The sequence below is a fragment of the Schistocerca americana genome, chromosome 3, assembly GCF_021461395.2.
Source record: "Schistocerca americana isolate TAMUIC-IGC-003095 chromosome 3, iqSchAmer2.1, whole genome shotgun sequence".
NCBI classification, from domain to species: Eukaryota; Metazoa; Arthropoda; class Insecta; order Orthoptera; family Acrididae; genus Schistocerca; species Schistocerca americana.
The window spans coordinates 382,289,927-382,307,310 of record NC_060121.1 but is presented as its reverse complement, the minus strand read 5'-3'; the positions used below and the strand labels follow the sequence as shown (position 1 = coordinate 382,307,310).

The following is a 17,384-nucleotide window of genomic DNA, read 5'->3' as shown; positions in this document are numbered from 1 at the left end:
CCTTCGTAAATAATTCATTTCCACAGTTATAAGTCTTCTTTTGATGTCAATATTTAAAACCCACAGTTCTAATCCATGTTGTTGTTGTTGTGATCTTCAGTCCTGAGACTGGTTTGATGCAGCTCTCCATGCTACTCTATCCTGTGCAAGCTTCTTCATCTCCCAATACCTACTACAGCCTACATCCTTCTGAATCTGCTTAGTGTATTCATCTCTTGGTCTCCCTCTACGATTTTTACCCTCCACGCTGTCCTCCAATACTAAATTGGTGATCCCTCGATGTCTCAGAACATGTCCTACCAACCGATCCCTTCTTCTAATCAAGTTGTGCCACAAGCTCCTCTTCTCCGCAATTCTTTTCAATACCTCCTCATTAGTTATGTGATTTACCCATCTAATCTTCAGCATTCTTCTGTTGCACCACATTTCGAAAGCTTCTATTCTCTTCTTGTCCAAACTATTTATCGTCCATGTTTCACTTCCGTACGTGGCTACACTCCATACAAATACTTTCAGAAACGACTTCCTGACACTTAAATCTATACTCGATGTTAACAAATTTTTCTTCTTCAGAAACGCTTTCCTTGCCATTGCCAGTCTACATTTTATATCCTCCCTACTTCGACCATCATCAGTTATTTTGCTCCCCAAATAGCAAAACTCCTTTACTACTTTAAGTGTCTCATTTCCTAATCTAATTCCCTCAGCATCACCCGGCTTAAATCGACTACATTCCATTATCCTCGTTTTGCTTTTGTTGGTATTCATCTTATACCCTCCTTTCAAGACACTGTCCATTCCGTTCAACTGCTCTTCCAAGTCCTTTGCTGTGTCTGACAGAATTACAATGTCATCGGCGAACCTCAAAGTTTTTATTTCTTCTCCATGGATTTTAGTGCCTACTCCGAGCTTTCTTTTGTTTCCTTTTTTGCTTGCTCAATATACAGATTGAATAACATCAGGGATGGGCTACAACCCTGTCTCACTCCCTTCCCAACCAGTGCTTCCCTTTCATACCCCTCGACTCTTATAACTGCCATCTGCTTTCTGTACAAATTGTAAATAGCCTTTCGCTCCCTGTATTTTACCCCTGCCACCTTCAGAATTTGAAAGAGAGTATTCCAATCAACATTGTCAAAAGCTGTCTCAAAGTCTACAAATGCTAGAAGCGTAGGTTTGCCTTTTCTCAATCTTTCTTCTAAGATAAGTCGTAGAGTTAGTATTGCCTCATGTGTTCCCACATTTCTACGGAAAGGGCGCAATTGACAGGAATGGGGGAAAGAAATACAGTAGAAGAAGAATGGATAGCTTTGAGGGATGAAGTAGTGAAGGCAGCAGAGGATCAAGTAGGTAAAAAGACGAGGGCTAGTAGAAACCCTTGGGTAACAGTAGAAATATTGAATTTAATTGATGAAAGGAGAAAATACAAAAATGCAGTAAATGAAGCAGGCAAAAAGGAATACAAACGTCTCAAAAATGAGATCAACAGGAAGTGCAAAATGGCTAAGCGGGGATGGCTAGAGGACAAATGTAAGGATGTAGAGGCTTATCTCACGAGGGGTAAGATAGATACTGCCTACAGGAAAATTAAAGAGACCTTTGGAGAAAAGAGAACCACTTGTATGAATATCAACAGCTCAGATGGAAACCCATTTCTAAGCAAAGAAGGGAAAGCAGAAAGGTGGAAGGAGTATATAGAGGGTCTATACAAGGGCGATGTACTTGAGGACAATATTATGGAAATGGAAGAGGATGTAGATGAAGATGAAATGGGAGATACGATACTGCGTGAAGAGTTTGACAGAGCACTGAAAGACCTGAGTCGAAACAAGGCCCCCGGAGTAGACAACATTCCATTGGAACTACTGACGGCCTTGGGAGAGCCAGTCCTGACAAAACTCTACCATCTGGTGAGCAAGATGTATGAAACAGCCGAAATACCCTCAGACTTCAAGAAGAATATAATAATTCCAATCCCAAAGAAAGCAGGTGTTGACAGATGTGAAAATTACCGAACTATCAGTTTAATAAGTCACAGCTGCAAAATACTAACGCGAATTCTTTACAGGCGAATGGAAAAACTAGTAGAAGCCGACCTCGGGGAAGATCAGTTTGAATTCCGTAGAAATGTTGGAACACGTGAGGCAATACTGACCCTAGATTAAGGAAGGGCAAACCTACGTTTCTAGCATTTGTAGACTTAGAGAAAGCTTTTGACAATGTTGACTGGAATACTCTCTTTCAAATTCTGAAGGTGGCAGGGGTAAAATACAGGGAGCGAAAGGCTATTTACAATTTGTACAGAAACCAGATGGCAGTTATAAGAGTCGAGGGGTATGAAAGGGAAGCACTGGTTGGGAAGGGAGTGAGACAGGGTTGTAGTCTCTCCCCAATGTTATTCAATGTGTATATTGAGCAAGCAGTGAAGGAAACAAAAGAAAAATTCGGAGTAGGTATTAAAATCCGTGGAGAAGAAATAAAAACTTTGAGGTTCGCCGATGACATCGTAATTCTGTCAGACACAGCAAAGGACTTGGAAGGGTTTTGAACGGAATGGATAGTGTCTTGAAAGGAGGGTATAAGATGAACATCAACAAAAGGAAAACGAGGATAATGGAAGGTAGTCGCATTAAGTCGAGTGATGCTGAGGGAATTAGATTAGGAAATGAGACACTTAAAGTAGTAAAGGAGTTTTGCTATTTGGGGAGCAAAATAACTGATGATGGTCGAAGTAGAGAGGATATAAAATGTAGACTGGCAATGTGCAAGGAAAGCGTTTCTGAAGAAGAGAAATTTGTTAACATCGAGTATAGATTTAAGTGTCAGGAAGTCATTTCTGAAAGTATTTGTATGGAGTGTAGCCATGTATGGAAGTGAAACATGGACGATAAATAGTTTGGACAAGAAGAGAATAGAAGCTTTCGAAATGTGGTGCTACAGTAGAATGCTGAAGATTAGATGGGTAGATCACATAACTAATGAGGAAGTATTGAATAGGATTGGGGAGAAGAGAAGTTTGTGGCAAACTTGACTAGAAGAAGGAATCGGTTGGTAGGACATGTTCTAAGGCATCAAGGGATCACCAGTTTAGTATTTGAGGGCAGCGTGGAGGGTAAAAATCGTAGAGGGAGACCAAGAGATGAATACACTAAGCAGATTCAGAAGGATGTAGGATGCAGTAGGTACTGGGAGATGAAGAAGCTTGCACAGGATAGAGTAGCATGGGGAGCCGCATCAAACCAGTCTCAGGACTGAAGACCACCACAACAACATCAACAACGCTCTATCACTTCTCTGCTTTACTATATACTGTATTTTACTTCTGTATTACCAACCTGTGGTGTAGGGGTGGCGTGTTTGATTAGTAATCAAAACGTCAACGGTTCCGGATACGAAACCTGCCAGTGCTTAAATTTTGATGAATAATCAGCACTGGCACTCGAAGACTTCCGGCATAAGAAGTCACCCTCTTTTTGCCAACCTCATTGTCAAAGAGGGCGGAGGAGCGGACAGAGGTTGGGGTGGGAAACTGCCCCTGAAGGCGGAGAATCAGCAGTGATCAACGACATGAGGATGCAGAATGCAATGGAAACCACTGTATTAAAGACACAGAACGTGTACTCACAGGACATGTGGTCAGTAATTGAGAAAGTGTCTTGATGATCCCTCCATTGGCAAAAGATTCTGGAATAATCCTCCATTCGGATCTCCTGGAGGGGACTTGGAAAAGACCGGGCGATACGGGAAGATTTCAGTTGGGACACCTTGGAAAAAAAAGAAGAACAAGAAGCAGACTAGCATAGACAAAAAGGGCATTCCGTGCTAAAAGAATTCTACTAGAATCAAACATAGGCCTTGACAGGACGAATATCTTGAATCGTTTATGACCCGTGATAGTTGCATGACCACATGATTCGCGATGCGCAAAGGTACGAAAGGGCGCGTCACACATGACCGTCCTTCGTATATAAAACCCGGTAACTAGACAACGAAATGAGATATCGTTCTGCTCCCAGTTTTAAACAAAATTTCGACATCTTATTTACATTTTATTCACTGCAATCTATCAACTAAAATCAACCATATGCACAGTTTATGCAATGTGTTATTAACTCTGCAAAATCTTTAAAATTTCACGCAACGTTTTATTCAGTTTGATGCAGCGCAGTATGTAGGACGGATAATGAAAAGAAATTCAGTTCTTTATAAAGTGAAGATATCCGACTGTAAGATCGCAATAATTAAATTTCTTCACATAATAGTTTTCAAAAAATCGGTTGGTACGTACACCGATGTGACAAAAGTCAAGGGGTAGCAATATGCATTTATGAAGATGCCGATAGTATCGCATATACAACGTATTAATGGATGTCCATTATTGAAGCTGTCATTTGTACTCAGGTGACTCATATGAAAAGGGGTCCGAAGTGATAATGCCTGCACGACAGGAATTAACATCACTGATCGCGGAATGGTAGTTGGAGCTAGACGCATGGGCTATTCCACTTCGTAAATAGTGGGGAGTCCAATATTCGGAGATCCACAGTGTCAAGAGCATCCCGAGAATACCAAATTTCAGCCACTACCTTTCACCACGGATAACGCCTTCACTTAACGACCAAGATCTGTGGCATCTGCGTAGATCTGTCAGTACTAACAGACAAGCAACACTGAGTGAAATAACAGCAGAAATCAATGCCGGACGCACGACGAAAGTATCCGTTACGACAGTGTGGCGAAATTTGGCGTTAGTGGGCTGTGGCAGCAGACGAGTGACGAGAGTGCCTTTGCTAACAGCACATCATCTGCAGCGACTCTCCTCGGCTCATTATCGTATCAGTTGAACCCTAGAGGACTGAAAAAAAGAAGATGGGTCCAGATTTAAGTTAGTAAGAGCTGATGTTAGGATTCGAGTGTGGCGCAGACGCCACAAACCGTGTTGTCAACAAGGCACTGTGCAAGCTGGTTGTAGCTCCACAGTGGTGTGGGATGTGTTTACATGGAATGGACTGGGTCCACTGGTGATATTTGGCTACTTGAATACCATTTGCAGCCATTCATTAACTTCATGTTCCCAAACAACACAGGAATTTTTTATGGATGACAATGCACCATGTCATCGGGCCACAGTTCTTGATGATTGGACTGAAGAACATTCTGGATAGTTCTAGCAAACAATTTGGCTACCCAGATCGCCCGACATGGCTCTGAGCACTATGGGACTCAACTTCTGAGGTCATTAGTCTCCTAGAACTTAGAACTAGTTATACCTAACTAACCTAAGGACATCGCACACATCCATGCCCGAGGCAGGATTCGAACCTGCGACCGTAGCGGTCTCGCGGTTCCAGACTGCAGCACCTAGAACCGTTCGGCCACTTTGGCCAGCGTCTGCAGCTCGTGGTCGTGCGGTAGCATTCTCGCTTCCCGCGCCCGGGTTCCCGGGTTCGATTCCCGGCGGGGTCAGGAATTTTCTCTGCCTCGTGATGACTGGGTGTTGTGTGATGTCCTTACGTTAGTTAGGTTTAAGTAGTTCTAAGTTCTAGGGGACTGATGACCTCAGATGTTAAGTCCCATAGTGCTCAGAGCCATTTGAACCATTTTTGAACTTTGACCAGCGCCCGACATGAATCCCATCGAATACATATGGGAAAAAATCTACAGATCAATTCGTACACAAACACTTCTGCAATTTTATTTATTTAATCGTACGGACAGGGCCCTCCCGTCAGGCAGTCCGTTTGCCGGGTGCCGGTCTTTCAATTTGACGCGACTTTGGCGACCTGCAGTCGATGAGGATGATAGGATGATGATGAGGACAGCACAATACCCAGTCCCTGGGCGGAGAAAATTCCACGACCCCGCTGGGAATCGAACCTGGGCCCAGAGAATTGACAACCCATCATGCTGACCATTCAGCTACCGGGGGCGGACAGTTCTGCAATTATGGACGGCTTCAGAGACAGCATGGCTCAATATTTCTGCAGGGGACCTCCAATGACTTGTTGAGACCATGACACGTCGAGTTGCTGCACTATGGTGGGCAAAAGAAGGTACGACAAAATATTAGTAGTATCCCACGAGTCTTGTCACCTCGGTGTACTTCACATTGGCCGGAACGCCGTCTCTCAACACAGGCGCCAGCATTTGCCGAGCATTACAGCCGTAACAATAGCCGCCTCAGCAAGGAATGTAAAGAGGACGTCTTTAGCACTCGTACTTTTCGTTTGCCTAACAGGGTCCTGCGGAGATGCAGCGCATCCCGATCCAGATAACGGAGGTGCACGAGATCCCGGAGGTGCAGCTGCGCCAGGGCCCGGGCCGCATCCCGCCGCAGGTGGTGGCCGAGATGCGCGCCGCCGTGCAGATGGCCGCTGCGGAAGCCGCCGCGGCTGCCGCCCGCAGACCCCCGCAGCCGCCGCAGAGGCCCGTGCCAGGTTCTGAGGCGCAGCTGCGCGCCCACCTGGAGGCGCAGGCGCAGGCCCAAGCCCAAGCACAGGCCCAGGCGCAGCAGGCCCGCCGCATGCCGCCGCAGCTGCAGCTGGCCGAGGCGCACCAGATCCCCATGCACATGTTCGAGGCACAACAGATCCCCGTCCAGGTCGCCGAGGGACAGGTCTTCGAGGCCCACCACGTGCCGATGCAGGTACGTTCCGTATTCACCATCTGCTGGAGTGTATGATCCTGGCTTTGCATTTGAAAGTCACAGTTCCTTGACGATTTTACCAACAATTCACATCTACAGCTTGTTCAAGAAGTCTCCATATGACCAGCTCAATAATATATACAGTGTGAGACAGGAGGAAAACTTTGATTGTTGATAGTGTGTTGGTGATATTATGGTGCACTGGGATACCACATGAGAAAAGTTTGTGACAATTGATATTAGAAGTACCGTGGACATTCGTCCACAGCAGGAACATCGCTGCACACAAACCAATCACGCTACCCTTGAGAATCACACCCCCTGGAGCGGCGGCGACATAAGGAAGAAAGACGCCTGCTTATGTAACTGTGCACGAGCAAACATTGTCAACTGAAAGTTGTAAATCAGTGTAAGACTTGCTACGGAGATCCTGTAGAACGTTCATTGCATCTTGAAGTCTTCAGTTTAGATAGAAATAATGGCCAGCAGATAGTGATTAGTCTTCAGTAGAAACAGAAAAGTGAGTAGAATTATCATGTCTGGACAGGAACTACCTCCCTAGAGATTTGAATACTGTTAGTTTGGGACTGCTGTTGGAATAGTACGTCAAGACAGAAGATTAGTTTTCTTCCAGTTCTAGTTCAGAGGACATTATTTGTTCGTGTTTGTGGAACTATAGTCAACGCAGGATAGATTGGCTAAACCTGAATCCTACTGGTCTTTTTCAGTGGCGTCGAGATTTCCATCAAGTGGACCCCTTCTGTTGACACCAGATAGTATTCATGATTCTTTACAAAAAACTTCAAATGATTGTATGCTCTCTTCTTAACCAAACCTGATATACAGCTGTTTGAAAATCACAGGCATCAATCACCACAAAGCCATTTCTTGGCCACCGATGCCACCTGACCTTCCTCCATTAGAGTACTCTTTGTGTGGCTGGATAAAGTGTGAAGTCTACAAGTGCAGAATGGTCAACAAAGAGGAACTTCTCACTCGTGTTTTACATACTTGTTATCAGGTGAAAGACTGTTCGAATGAGCAGCAGAGCAACAGAGCAGCTGCCTTCAAGAACTACAGATTGCATTGCAGTCGACGGTGGGCTATCTTTTCTGAGGAAATGTAGACAATTAAAAGAAATTGCAGCACAATGTTTCATTTACTGTTACCTCCATGTGCCCTACTCCCTATTGTTTTCAACAGTTTCCTCAGAAAATTTTAAGAACAGGACATATGTTCATTTGAAGTTTTTTGTTCAGAATCATTAATACTGTCACTCCTCAAAGCATGTACCTTTCCTGGACACTTTCAGAGTGGTATCTGAATGTCTGTGGAGTAATGGCAGACTCTCCTAGCACTACTCACAATGACAGTAGCATTCCCCTGGCGTTAGTTAAACTCACACCATTCCTTCAGATTGCCGTGGCTTATAGCACGATTCATCACGCCAAATCACTCATTTCCAGTCAACCACACTCCTATGGCATCGCTCTGTACACCACCTCAAGAGTCGCTTAGACTAACTACAGAAATGTGTGGCTTAGGAGAAACTGCTTGTCCATTATACCCCATTATTTGTAACTCCCTACACATGCTTTCGGCACTTTGGGACTCACATGTGGTTTCTTCCACTGATTTCATTCAATTTTTTATGACCACCCTCCACAATGTTTGGTCGGAGTCAGCCAATACATGAGATCTGCCTGCTCTTATTTTAGCTGTGGTTGTTCTTCACTTCCACTTCACAATCACAGTCCATTTGGGCAGCTTTGGAAGGGCTGAAATGTCTGTGATGTATCTGTTACTCAAGTGCCTCCAGTGGTAGTCCATATTGGAAGTCACTGAGCTCTTCTGGCTGACAAATTCTGCTATTACTGCTTCTCTACTCACAACAGGTGGTCATTTTCGCATTACATGGGGTGTCCAGATACTTTCAGTGAGGTAATGTGTGTACATAGTACATCTATATATGCAACATTGTGTCTTGCACCTCCAGTCCAACCTGTCATCGAACAGAGAATCTCAGATTTTAAGCTTTGAAAGGCTTCCACAATACTTTTGCTCATTCCTTCATTAGTCTTGTACCAACATTGAGCCATGGGGGAGTTCATTATTCCCCACGCCAAGTTTTCTAGCTTGGTAAACTCCCATCTAAATGGTGCCAATTTCATTGGTGTCTGGGATGTTTCCTGAATCGTGCCTAATCCAGTGGCTTTCAAACTGTTCGTCAAGAACATCACACCCACGAACACCAAAGTGAGATGGGGTCCCATCCTGTTGTAACCATACATGACTGATGATTCATTTGTCTTCCAGTAGAGGTATTAACCACGTTTCCAAAGTGTTAAAATAAGTTTCAAATCATTTATCCCTCACAACAATATGCTGAGAACATGTATTGTGTTTACATCTTGACCCCTATCATGATATGAGACAGGTTTATTTCCAACTCTTGCAGATAACGTGGATTATTCTTAGACCAGAAACCCACAGTCATCGTGTGTAAACTGCAATGTATCACAAATTCATGAGAAAGTACCACTCTTAAGCTAAATGTGTTGTATGGAAATCATAAGGCTGTGAATGCACCTTTCCATGTCATAATCACATAATTCATTGATCAACATCCCTCTACATCATTTCAATTTCAAATCTTTTTCAATGTGCTCCTCAATTTCTCACCACATTACTTGAGATTCAAGCATTCTTTTACCTGCATAAAAGCAGGTATGCCAATAAAATGACTATTTCATTTCTAACATAACTATTTTGTTCCCTAATTGTACAAAGTCAAAAGGGTAGAATGACTTCTCGGAAAACCTCTTCATTTGTACTCTGCCAACAACTGTACAGAGGACACACATAACTAACCACAATCACTTTTTCCTGCACTAATTGTTTCAAAGAATGTATTTGGAAAGAGAAGTTGTGTGTACTCATCTGTGCAATCTCAAATTTCTCTAATTTTCCTCTTGTGGGTGGTAAGCTCATTACACAGAAAAATTTGTCATCCTGTTAAAAGAATACACTGGCAGCTTTAGAAAGCAGCAGATGATGTAGAGTTGTTACCAAGTGGCCACGTGACTCTTTGCCACTGACATAATTCATGGCAGTTCAGTAACTGTAAGCCAGTTCGTTGTATGGAATCAGTGTAGTAATATGGATCAACATGGAAATGTGACAGAATGGGAGAGGGCAGCTACTGTGTAAGGACGTGCTCACGACTGTGCTATGAATGAAGATGCCCAACTTCTTGGCACATCAATGCACACTATAATGTGTCTGCAAGGAATGGCATGCCACTGGGAGCTATGTATAAGGACAGTGGCTGTAAATAGATTCTGATTGGCAGGGAACACAGGCAAGTGTCACACCTTGTCAGTGACAGTAGATTTCAAACATGACAAGAACTGATACTGCCGCTGTACACAGCTCCATCTCAACCAGGATCCAAGTAAACATGTGAGGAAACTGCATGCTTTGCAATTTTAGAGTCGCATAATTCACAAAGGACTGTTCCCCATAGTGGCACACACATATGCTGGGTGATACACACAGGAACTGGAATGTGGTCAACTGGAGTAATGTGGCCTGGTCTGAAAAGTTAAGATTATTCCTCTTTGCAAATGATTCAAGACATCAAGTGCACTAATTTCCCAATCAGGCATTCAGAACACTATTTGTGGAGGGTGTAGTTCTCACTGAAGGTATTTCTATGATATTCTGGGAATATTCAACTATGAGCTGGGCCCACTTACTCAGGTTACAGTTAGCATGAACATGGATGTTCATTTAAACATTCTCAGTGATCAGATGTTGCCCAATTTTCTTCATCTCCATTATGAATATGGTATGGGTACTCTCTTCTTCAAAGATGGCAATAGTCATGCTCACAGGGCTGCACAAATATTTTCCTGGTTTGATTAACACTGAGGCACCCTGTTACCCCTCATTTGGCCTGCTAAATCAATCAATGTTCATCTCACAGGAAAGTCTGGGACTATTTGGAACATTGGGTGAAACCTAAATCCATACAGTTTGGTGGGTCCACAGGATCTAATCATCAATTAGTGGCATCAGCTGGATATGGCATACTGACTAAATCTGCAGACCTCTATACTGGTCAAATTTAGGTCATTATCAGGACTAGAGGTGGTGTATCAATGTCTCCTTGAGTTGACTAATTTTTTATCCAATATGCTTACAATTACATGAGTGCCATGGTGGCCCTGGGAATATAGTGATGTTTAGTTGTCGAAAAGGCAGGTAGAGTTATGGACTTGGTGTTGTACTGTGTACTGTGACCTAGGATTTACTACATTTACAACAAAACTAGCCACCTTCCATAATGACTCATACTATCTTGATACTGGAATCAGACTGCTACAGACAGCCTGTTGAGAAAATATACTAAAGGCACCTTTAGACTGAGGGATGGATTGTCTTACATGTCTGTGTGTCCCATATGGTTATTAAATGTATAGGTCTGTAGTCTGTCCTTGGTTTTTTTTATCATTTGCTTCAAATGGTTTTGTGCAATGTGTGAAACTGTCCCTGGGTTTGAATTAATGTGCTGGAAGCTAGTCTATGAAGAATGAGTAACTGACATTGTCACATTTGCAGGAGTTTAACATTGGTTATTGTTCAGAATTGAGCCTGTGATGTAATATAGTACATATGATGTGATGGGATGCCCATCCACAAACAGTGAGGGCAACAGTAACAGCACTTTGCTAGGGAATGCACTTACCACATCTGAGTATCCTTCTGGTTTTATGTGCTAATAGACATGCCTTGATCAGCCTATGGATATTCTGACAATTTACCTGCACTTGTAGTAACAGTTTTGTGGTGGTTAACACTGTCTGATTTCTCAAGTTCCAGTTACCATGGAAGTATGGACTGAAATTGCTTGTGGTCAACCAAAACTGGTTATCAAGTTACTATAAGATTGTATTATGATCAAGACTATTAAAATTTGTAGTTATGCTCCATACGGCATGACAGGATGTTTAGTTTTGCCCCATGAAACATGTACATTGCTCTCAGGGATCTATAAACTGATTCTGAAACATAAACTGTTGAGTGTATGAAGTGAACTTGTACATTATTGACAAGTGGGTCTTTTGTGTTGTTGCAGATGGCTGAGGAGGCAGAAGCACGCTCTGCACAGGAGGCTGGTGGCATGCCACTAGAGGCAATGCAGATGCCCTACCAGAGGCTCGTTCCACCGCCCCCACAGCCACAGCCTCACCAGGGGCCTGCCCGTCCACATTGTAAGTATAACATTTGTTTACTCTGTGCTTCTCCTGACCTCTTACAGAAAGCACTATCAGAATGCAGAGATAGCATAAAACAATGTAACCTGTACCTACACAGATGGCATTGTAGGGCAAGCGATATTGGTAGAAGTGATGTTACACTGTGCATGGCCTCTGCATGGTAGGGGAGGTGCAATTCAACTGCTTCTACACTATAGTGAGCGAGTCTGAAAATGATCATATGTCAGTACAACTAATAATTTGACAAATCTGTACTCTCTGGCTAGAGTAGTGAATAAGAGAATCAGTGCACAAAGAGTTGAGGTGGTTGCTGGGCAAAGCACACAGCCCAGCAGATGGCAACAAACAGCATTCTTTGGTTGGGGTGGACTCACTCAGTGCTGAGAATATGAATGCATTTCTGTGCAAGTGCGTAGCTAAATTTTGTGAGCTCTTAAAGTTTTGGCAAAGTACTACAATGCCAGTTTCAATCAGAGTTAATATTTGGCCAGTTTCAAATACAACATCACTTTAATCATTTTCGTTTCTCTAATACTTTTACCTTATATTTTAGAATGAAATTATTTCCCCTACCATCAAGAGACTATATGAAAATTACGATCATTTTTTTATATTTATTGTGTGTGTGTGTGTGTGTGTGTGTGTGTGTGTGTGTGTGTCAGCTGATTTGATAACATATTATGCTTAATCTTTGATTACCTGTATCACATATTCTCATCTTTGCCTGTACCACCTGTATTTCTTTATAGTGTTCCTTTTATTTCTAACTTCTCTGCTTCTGGATGCCTAAGTATGTATTCCAACTCTTCCATTGCCTCCTTGTGTACTTACACCACCTAGTGATTGCTCCATAAGTAGCTTGATGTTCAGCAATTGTTATTTTTTTTCTATGACAATTCTCATTGTGATGGCATTGCCATAGACCTTCAGCTCATAAAGGCCTCCCAACTTAAAGCTAGAAGACCATATCAATCATAAACACTAATATAAATATCCAATTCATTGTGAAATTTCCTTTCAATTTCCTTGTTTCTTCTTCAGCGCGTACACTAACTGACAAAAAAGTTAAGCACTCAAAAGGAGAAGAGGAAACACTGCAGTGATCACAAAATCAATATACAAAAAAAGAGCCAGCATAACATTGCAAACCCTCTGGCCTGGATACATGCACTGATTCAGTTGGGAAGGGCGTATGGAAGCAAGTGTATCCTCTCCTGAGGCAAATCAATCTTGATATCCTAGATACTGCCACTGGGACAAAGTAGATATCGGAAATGGTCCTCACAAATATTGTATTGGGGACAGATCTGGGGATCTTGATGGAAAAGGATTACTCCAGGATCATGCAGACAGTTCTTATACACACATTCCTTTTGTCAAAGAGCATTGTCCTGTTGAAAAATGGCTTCATGATACTTTCGTATGTGTGGTAACATGGAAGGACACATGATATCTGTGACACTGTTGTGCCATCAAGTTCCCTCAATCAGTACCAACCCTTACCTTATGTCACGCTGATGATTCCCCACACTGTGATGCTGGGGTAACACTGTTCAGCCTCTCCTAAGTATTGGATGAATGGGACGTTTCTCCAGGTGCCTACCTTACTCACCGATGATAGTCATCCAGCATAGTGCAGGACCGTGATTCATCACCAAACACAATGCAACACCATTCATCAGCAGTCCTTGCTCCTCGGTCATGACACCATTCCAAACAAAACCATTTCTTTGTGGTGTTAATGGCAGCCTCTGCAATGGTCAGTAATTTGTTCAATTTTCTGGTTGCTAGTAGCATCCAACAAATGGTGATGAATGACTCTGTAAGTTGCTGGAAGTCCATTACTTGTTCTCAGGTGACAGATGCAGATGTGAATGGGTTGTATACAATACAGTGATATTCCCTTGTGGGGATCAGACATGGTTGACCAGAACCATGACAATGAGAATGCATACTCTCACATTCCCATGCAGTTGAACATCGGGCCTCTTCACATTAGAATGCCTCAAAAATTTGGATATTGAAAGATTCAACCTGCCAGCCAAAAGGAGACACACAATGATGCTTGCTTGAACTCTGTCAAGTGCTGATAACTCTGTCTCAGCATCTCTCTGTCCCTCACAGTAATCATTCAAAATCTAATGCTGTTTACACTCCTCACATACACTACCAGGCCTGGGAACAACACTAAACATGAACAACTGTAATGCACTCCACTGATCATTCTACATCTCACAGAGAAATGCCTCATTCATGTACTGTGAGATGGTGTGCACATGTACAAATCTACACTGACATCTGACCTTGTCTCCTGAATGCTTCACTTTTTTTGTCAGGCCATGTGAATTAAACAAATGTGGTAGCAGTCTTTCAACCTAATGAAGACTGTATTAATATGGACTTGTTTGTGGCAAACCACTTTTCTGCAGGAACAACACAAAAACTATAAGCTCCTGTATGAACTCCAACAGTTCACACTAATACATGAAAATTTCACAATAAATATTATATAGTGCTAAAATTTATCTTCAATATCTTAATTAACTAGAATATTGTTAACAAACCTTTATTTGTGTGCTGTTGAAGTAGCGGGGAACAAGGACATGCTTGACATTCTTTTGTTAATTATTTACCATTCAGAACCATTACATGTGCCTAACTGTTGAGTAAGCATATTATATATACACATTTCAGCCATATAGAGTATCATGCTTCTGTGAAAGACTTTCCACTATCATGACACTTTGTATGATTTGTGAAAAAGTAACTGGTTTGTTTGCAGATGTGCATCCACGATCTGTGCGCAGTGTGGATCAGGTGTTCCACAAGCGTGACAAACGTGTGCGCAGGTGCGCCTGTGACTGTGCCTGCTGAAGTTCTTTAGAAATGGTGCGAAGGTCATCTTCAAGATCTCGCCACAGCGATATCGTCGCTCCCATCCCTGAGAGAACTTACTATCAATAGATTTTTTTACTATAATTACTTGTCTCTGTAGAAGTCTGATTCTCATTTTAATGCTCCTTTTACATTTAGCTGATAATGTAGACCATAGTACCTTGATTTAGAAATGTAAATACATACATTAAATTCTGAATTAAAGTTAATCTCAGCATCAAACAATGATAATCTCATTCTGCTGCTGGATGCACTGATATTAGGAAAGATTTATAAACTCTTCAGTATTTCCAGTATGTTTATAACATCACATTTGTATTATGGCAATTGACATACTGTATATTCTGTTAAATGGAAAACTGTCAAAATAAATACTGAATAAACAAAATTCTAGAACGTCACTGATGTACAAATCATAAGTGTTGTGATATACCATTAATTGCGAAATACATTGGAACGGTAATACATACATGTAATAAATGTCCAAAATGTTTTATAATTGTTATGTAAAAATAAAGTTAATTTTTTTCAAAAAAATTTGCAAAGAGTCTAGTTTCATTAGTATTTTTATATTTTGATAATAAGCAAATCCTTTCCGAAAAATTAATGAATGTTATTTTCATTATGTTTCACATGATCTCACATTATAATGAAATAAACCCCCAGTTACTTTTTCCACATCATACACATTGCAGTGCACTTATAAAATACACCAATGAGCCAAACGCTGAGACCACTGCCCACCATCAGATTGAATGCCACATGAGTGGTGTTACCAGCATGTGACATGGTAAGCAAAGAATGTTTATTTATTGCTTATTTAGCCCGATCAGATTAGGGACTTAAGGCCCCTCAGACAGATGATCAGGAACAACACATACCAAAGATATTAGGCACAGATTCCCAAAAATAATAGTAATAATAATAATTGATGATAACAAGAATAACATCAACAATGATAATAATAATAACAATAACAATAACAACAACATTAATAGTAAAGGGAATTTAGAATTACTTTGTAGCACATCTGAAGCCCCGTTTAGTATTTTCATAGGTGGGCTACATAAAGGAAGAGGAGAAAATTAAATGACAGTAATAGTGGCTGTTCGAAAAGAATAGAATATAAAGAGATAACTTGCTGACAAATGGTAGGGAAAAGTTAGGAAGGAGGGGCTGATGAGAGTGAGCTGCATAGAATGTGGGACATATGGCTATTATGATAGAAGGTGGACTATTGACTGTCTTTTGAAGTTTGGAAGGATTTTAATTTCTTTGATATCTTGAGGAACATTGTTCCAAAGTCAGGTTCCTGATACAGAAAATGAATTAGAGAACATGGCAATGTTATGTGATGGTAGAGGACGAATTTTACTTTGTTGCGAATGAATATTACTGTGTGTTGTTCAGACAGTAGAGTAAGAGTTGAAGACAAATAAGAGGATTTGCAGTGTTTGTGAAGATGATGGAGCAAAAATAGAGTGTGATAGTGTCTATGCTTATTGGCACATAACCATGATAACTGTTCATGGGCTGGTGTGATATGGTCAAAAAATTGTATACCACAAACGTATCATACACAAGCTACATCTCCAGTTCCAGCCTGTGTGAACCTTTGTATAAAAATTCTTCAATAGTGGTGTCACTATAGTCAAGTATGGGAAGTATTAGTATCTCTATTATCTTAGTTTTAAGCTTGAAAGGAAATACATTTTTGTATTTCTGTAGTGAGTGAAGTGATGCTGACACCTTCTTACAGACTGCAGTTGTGTCTTCTGTCCAGTCTAAGTAATAATCCAGAATTATTCCCAAGTTCTTTGCAGAGGAAAGAAAGGTTATCACAGTGCCATTTAGGGTTAATGATTGAAGAGATTCTCTGAACTAAGAGAGAAGAGAGAGAAGATATCAGGTAGATTATATAATGGTAAGACAGAGATTTAGGAACCAGGGTTTTAATTATAAGACTTTTCCAGGGGCAGATGTGGACTGTGACCACAATCTATTGGTTATGAACTGTAGAATAAAACTGAAGAAACTGCAAAAAGGTGGGAATTTAAGGATATGGGACCTGGATGAACTGAAAGAACCAGAGGTTGTACAGGGTTTCAGGGACAGCATAAGACAACAATTGACAGGAATGTGGGAAAGAAATACAGTAGAAGAATAATGGGTAGCTTTGAAGGATGAAATAGTGAAGGCAGCAGAGGATCAAATAGGTAAAAAGACGAGGGGTAGTAGAAACCCTTGGGTAACAGAAGAAATATTGAATTTAACTGATGAAAGGAGAAAATACAAAAATGCAGTAAATGAAGCAGGCAAAAAGGAATACAAACGTCTCAAAAATGAGATCGACAGGAAGTGCAAAATGGCTAAGTAGGGATGGCTAGAGGACAAATGTAAGGATGTAGAGGCTTATCTCACTAGAAGTAAGATAGATACTGCCTACAGAAAAATTAAAGAGACCTTTGGAGAAAGGAGAACCACTTGCATGAATATCAAGAGCTTTGATGGAAACCGAGTTTTAAGCAAAGAAGGGAAAGCAGAAAGGTGGAAGGAGTATA

General features: G+C 41.5%; 1 protein-coding gene across 1 annotated transcript in view; it reads left to right on the top strand.

The window, feature by feature from the left end:
• LOC124606739 (chromatin modification-related protein eaf-1) overlaps window positions 1–15,360 on the top strand; it is a 124,055-nt gene extending 108,695 nt beyond the window's left edge. The window contains exons 6-8 of the mRNA XM_047138771.1: window positions 6,239–6,646; window positions 11,787–11,922; window positions 14,711–15,360. Coding sequence (XP_046994727.1) covers window positions 6,239–6,646; window positions 11,787–11,922; window positions 14,711–14,802 — 636 coding nt within the window. The 3' untranslated portion in view covers window positions 14,803–15,360. The remainder of the gene's footprint in view (window positions 1–6,238; window positions 6,647–11,786; window positions 11,923–14,710) is intronic.
• Window positions 15,361–17,384: the final 2,024 nt, after the last annotated feature.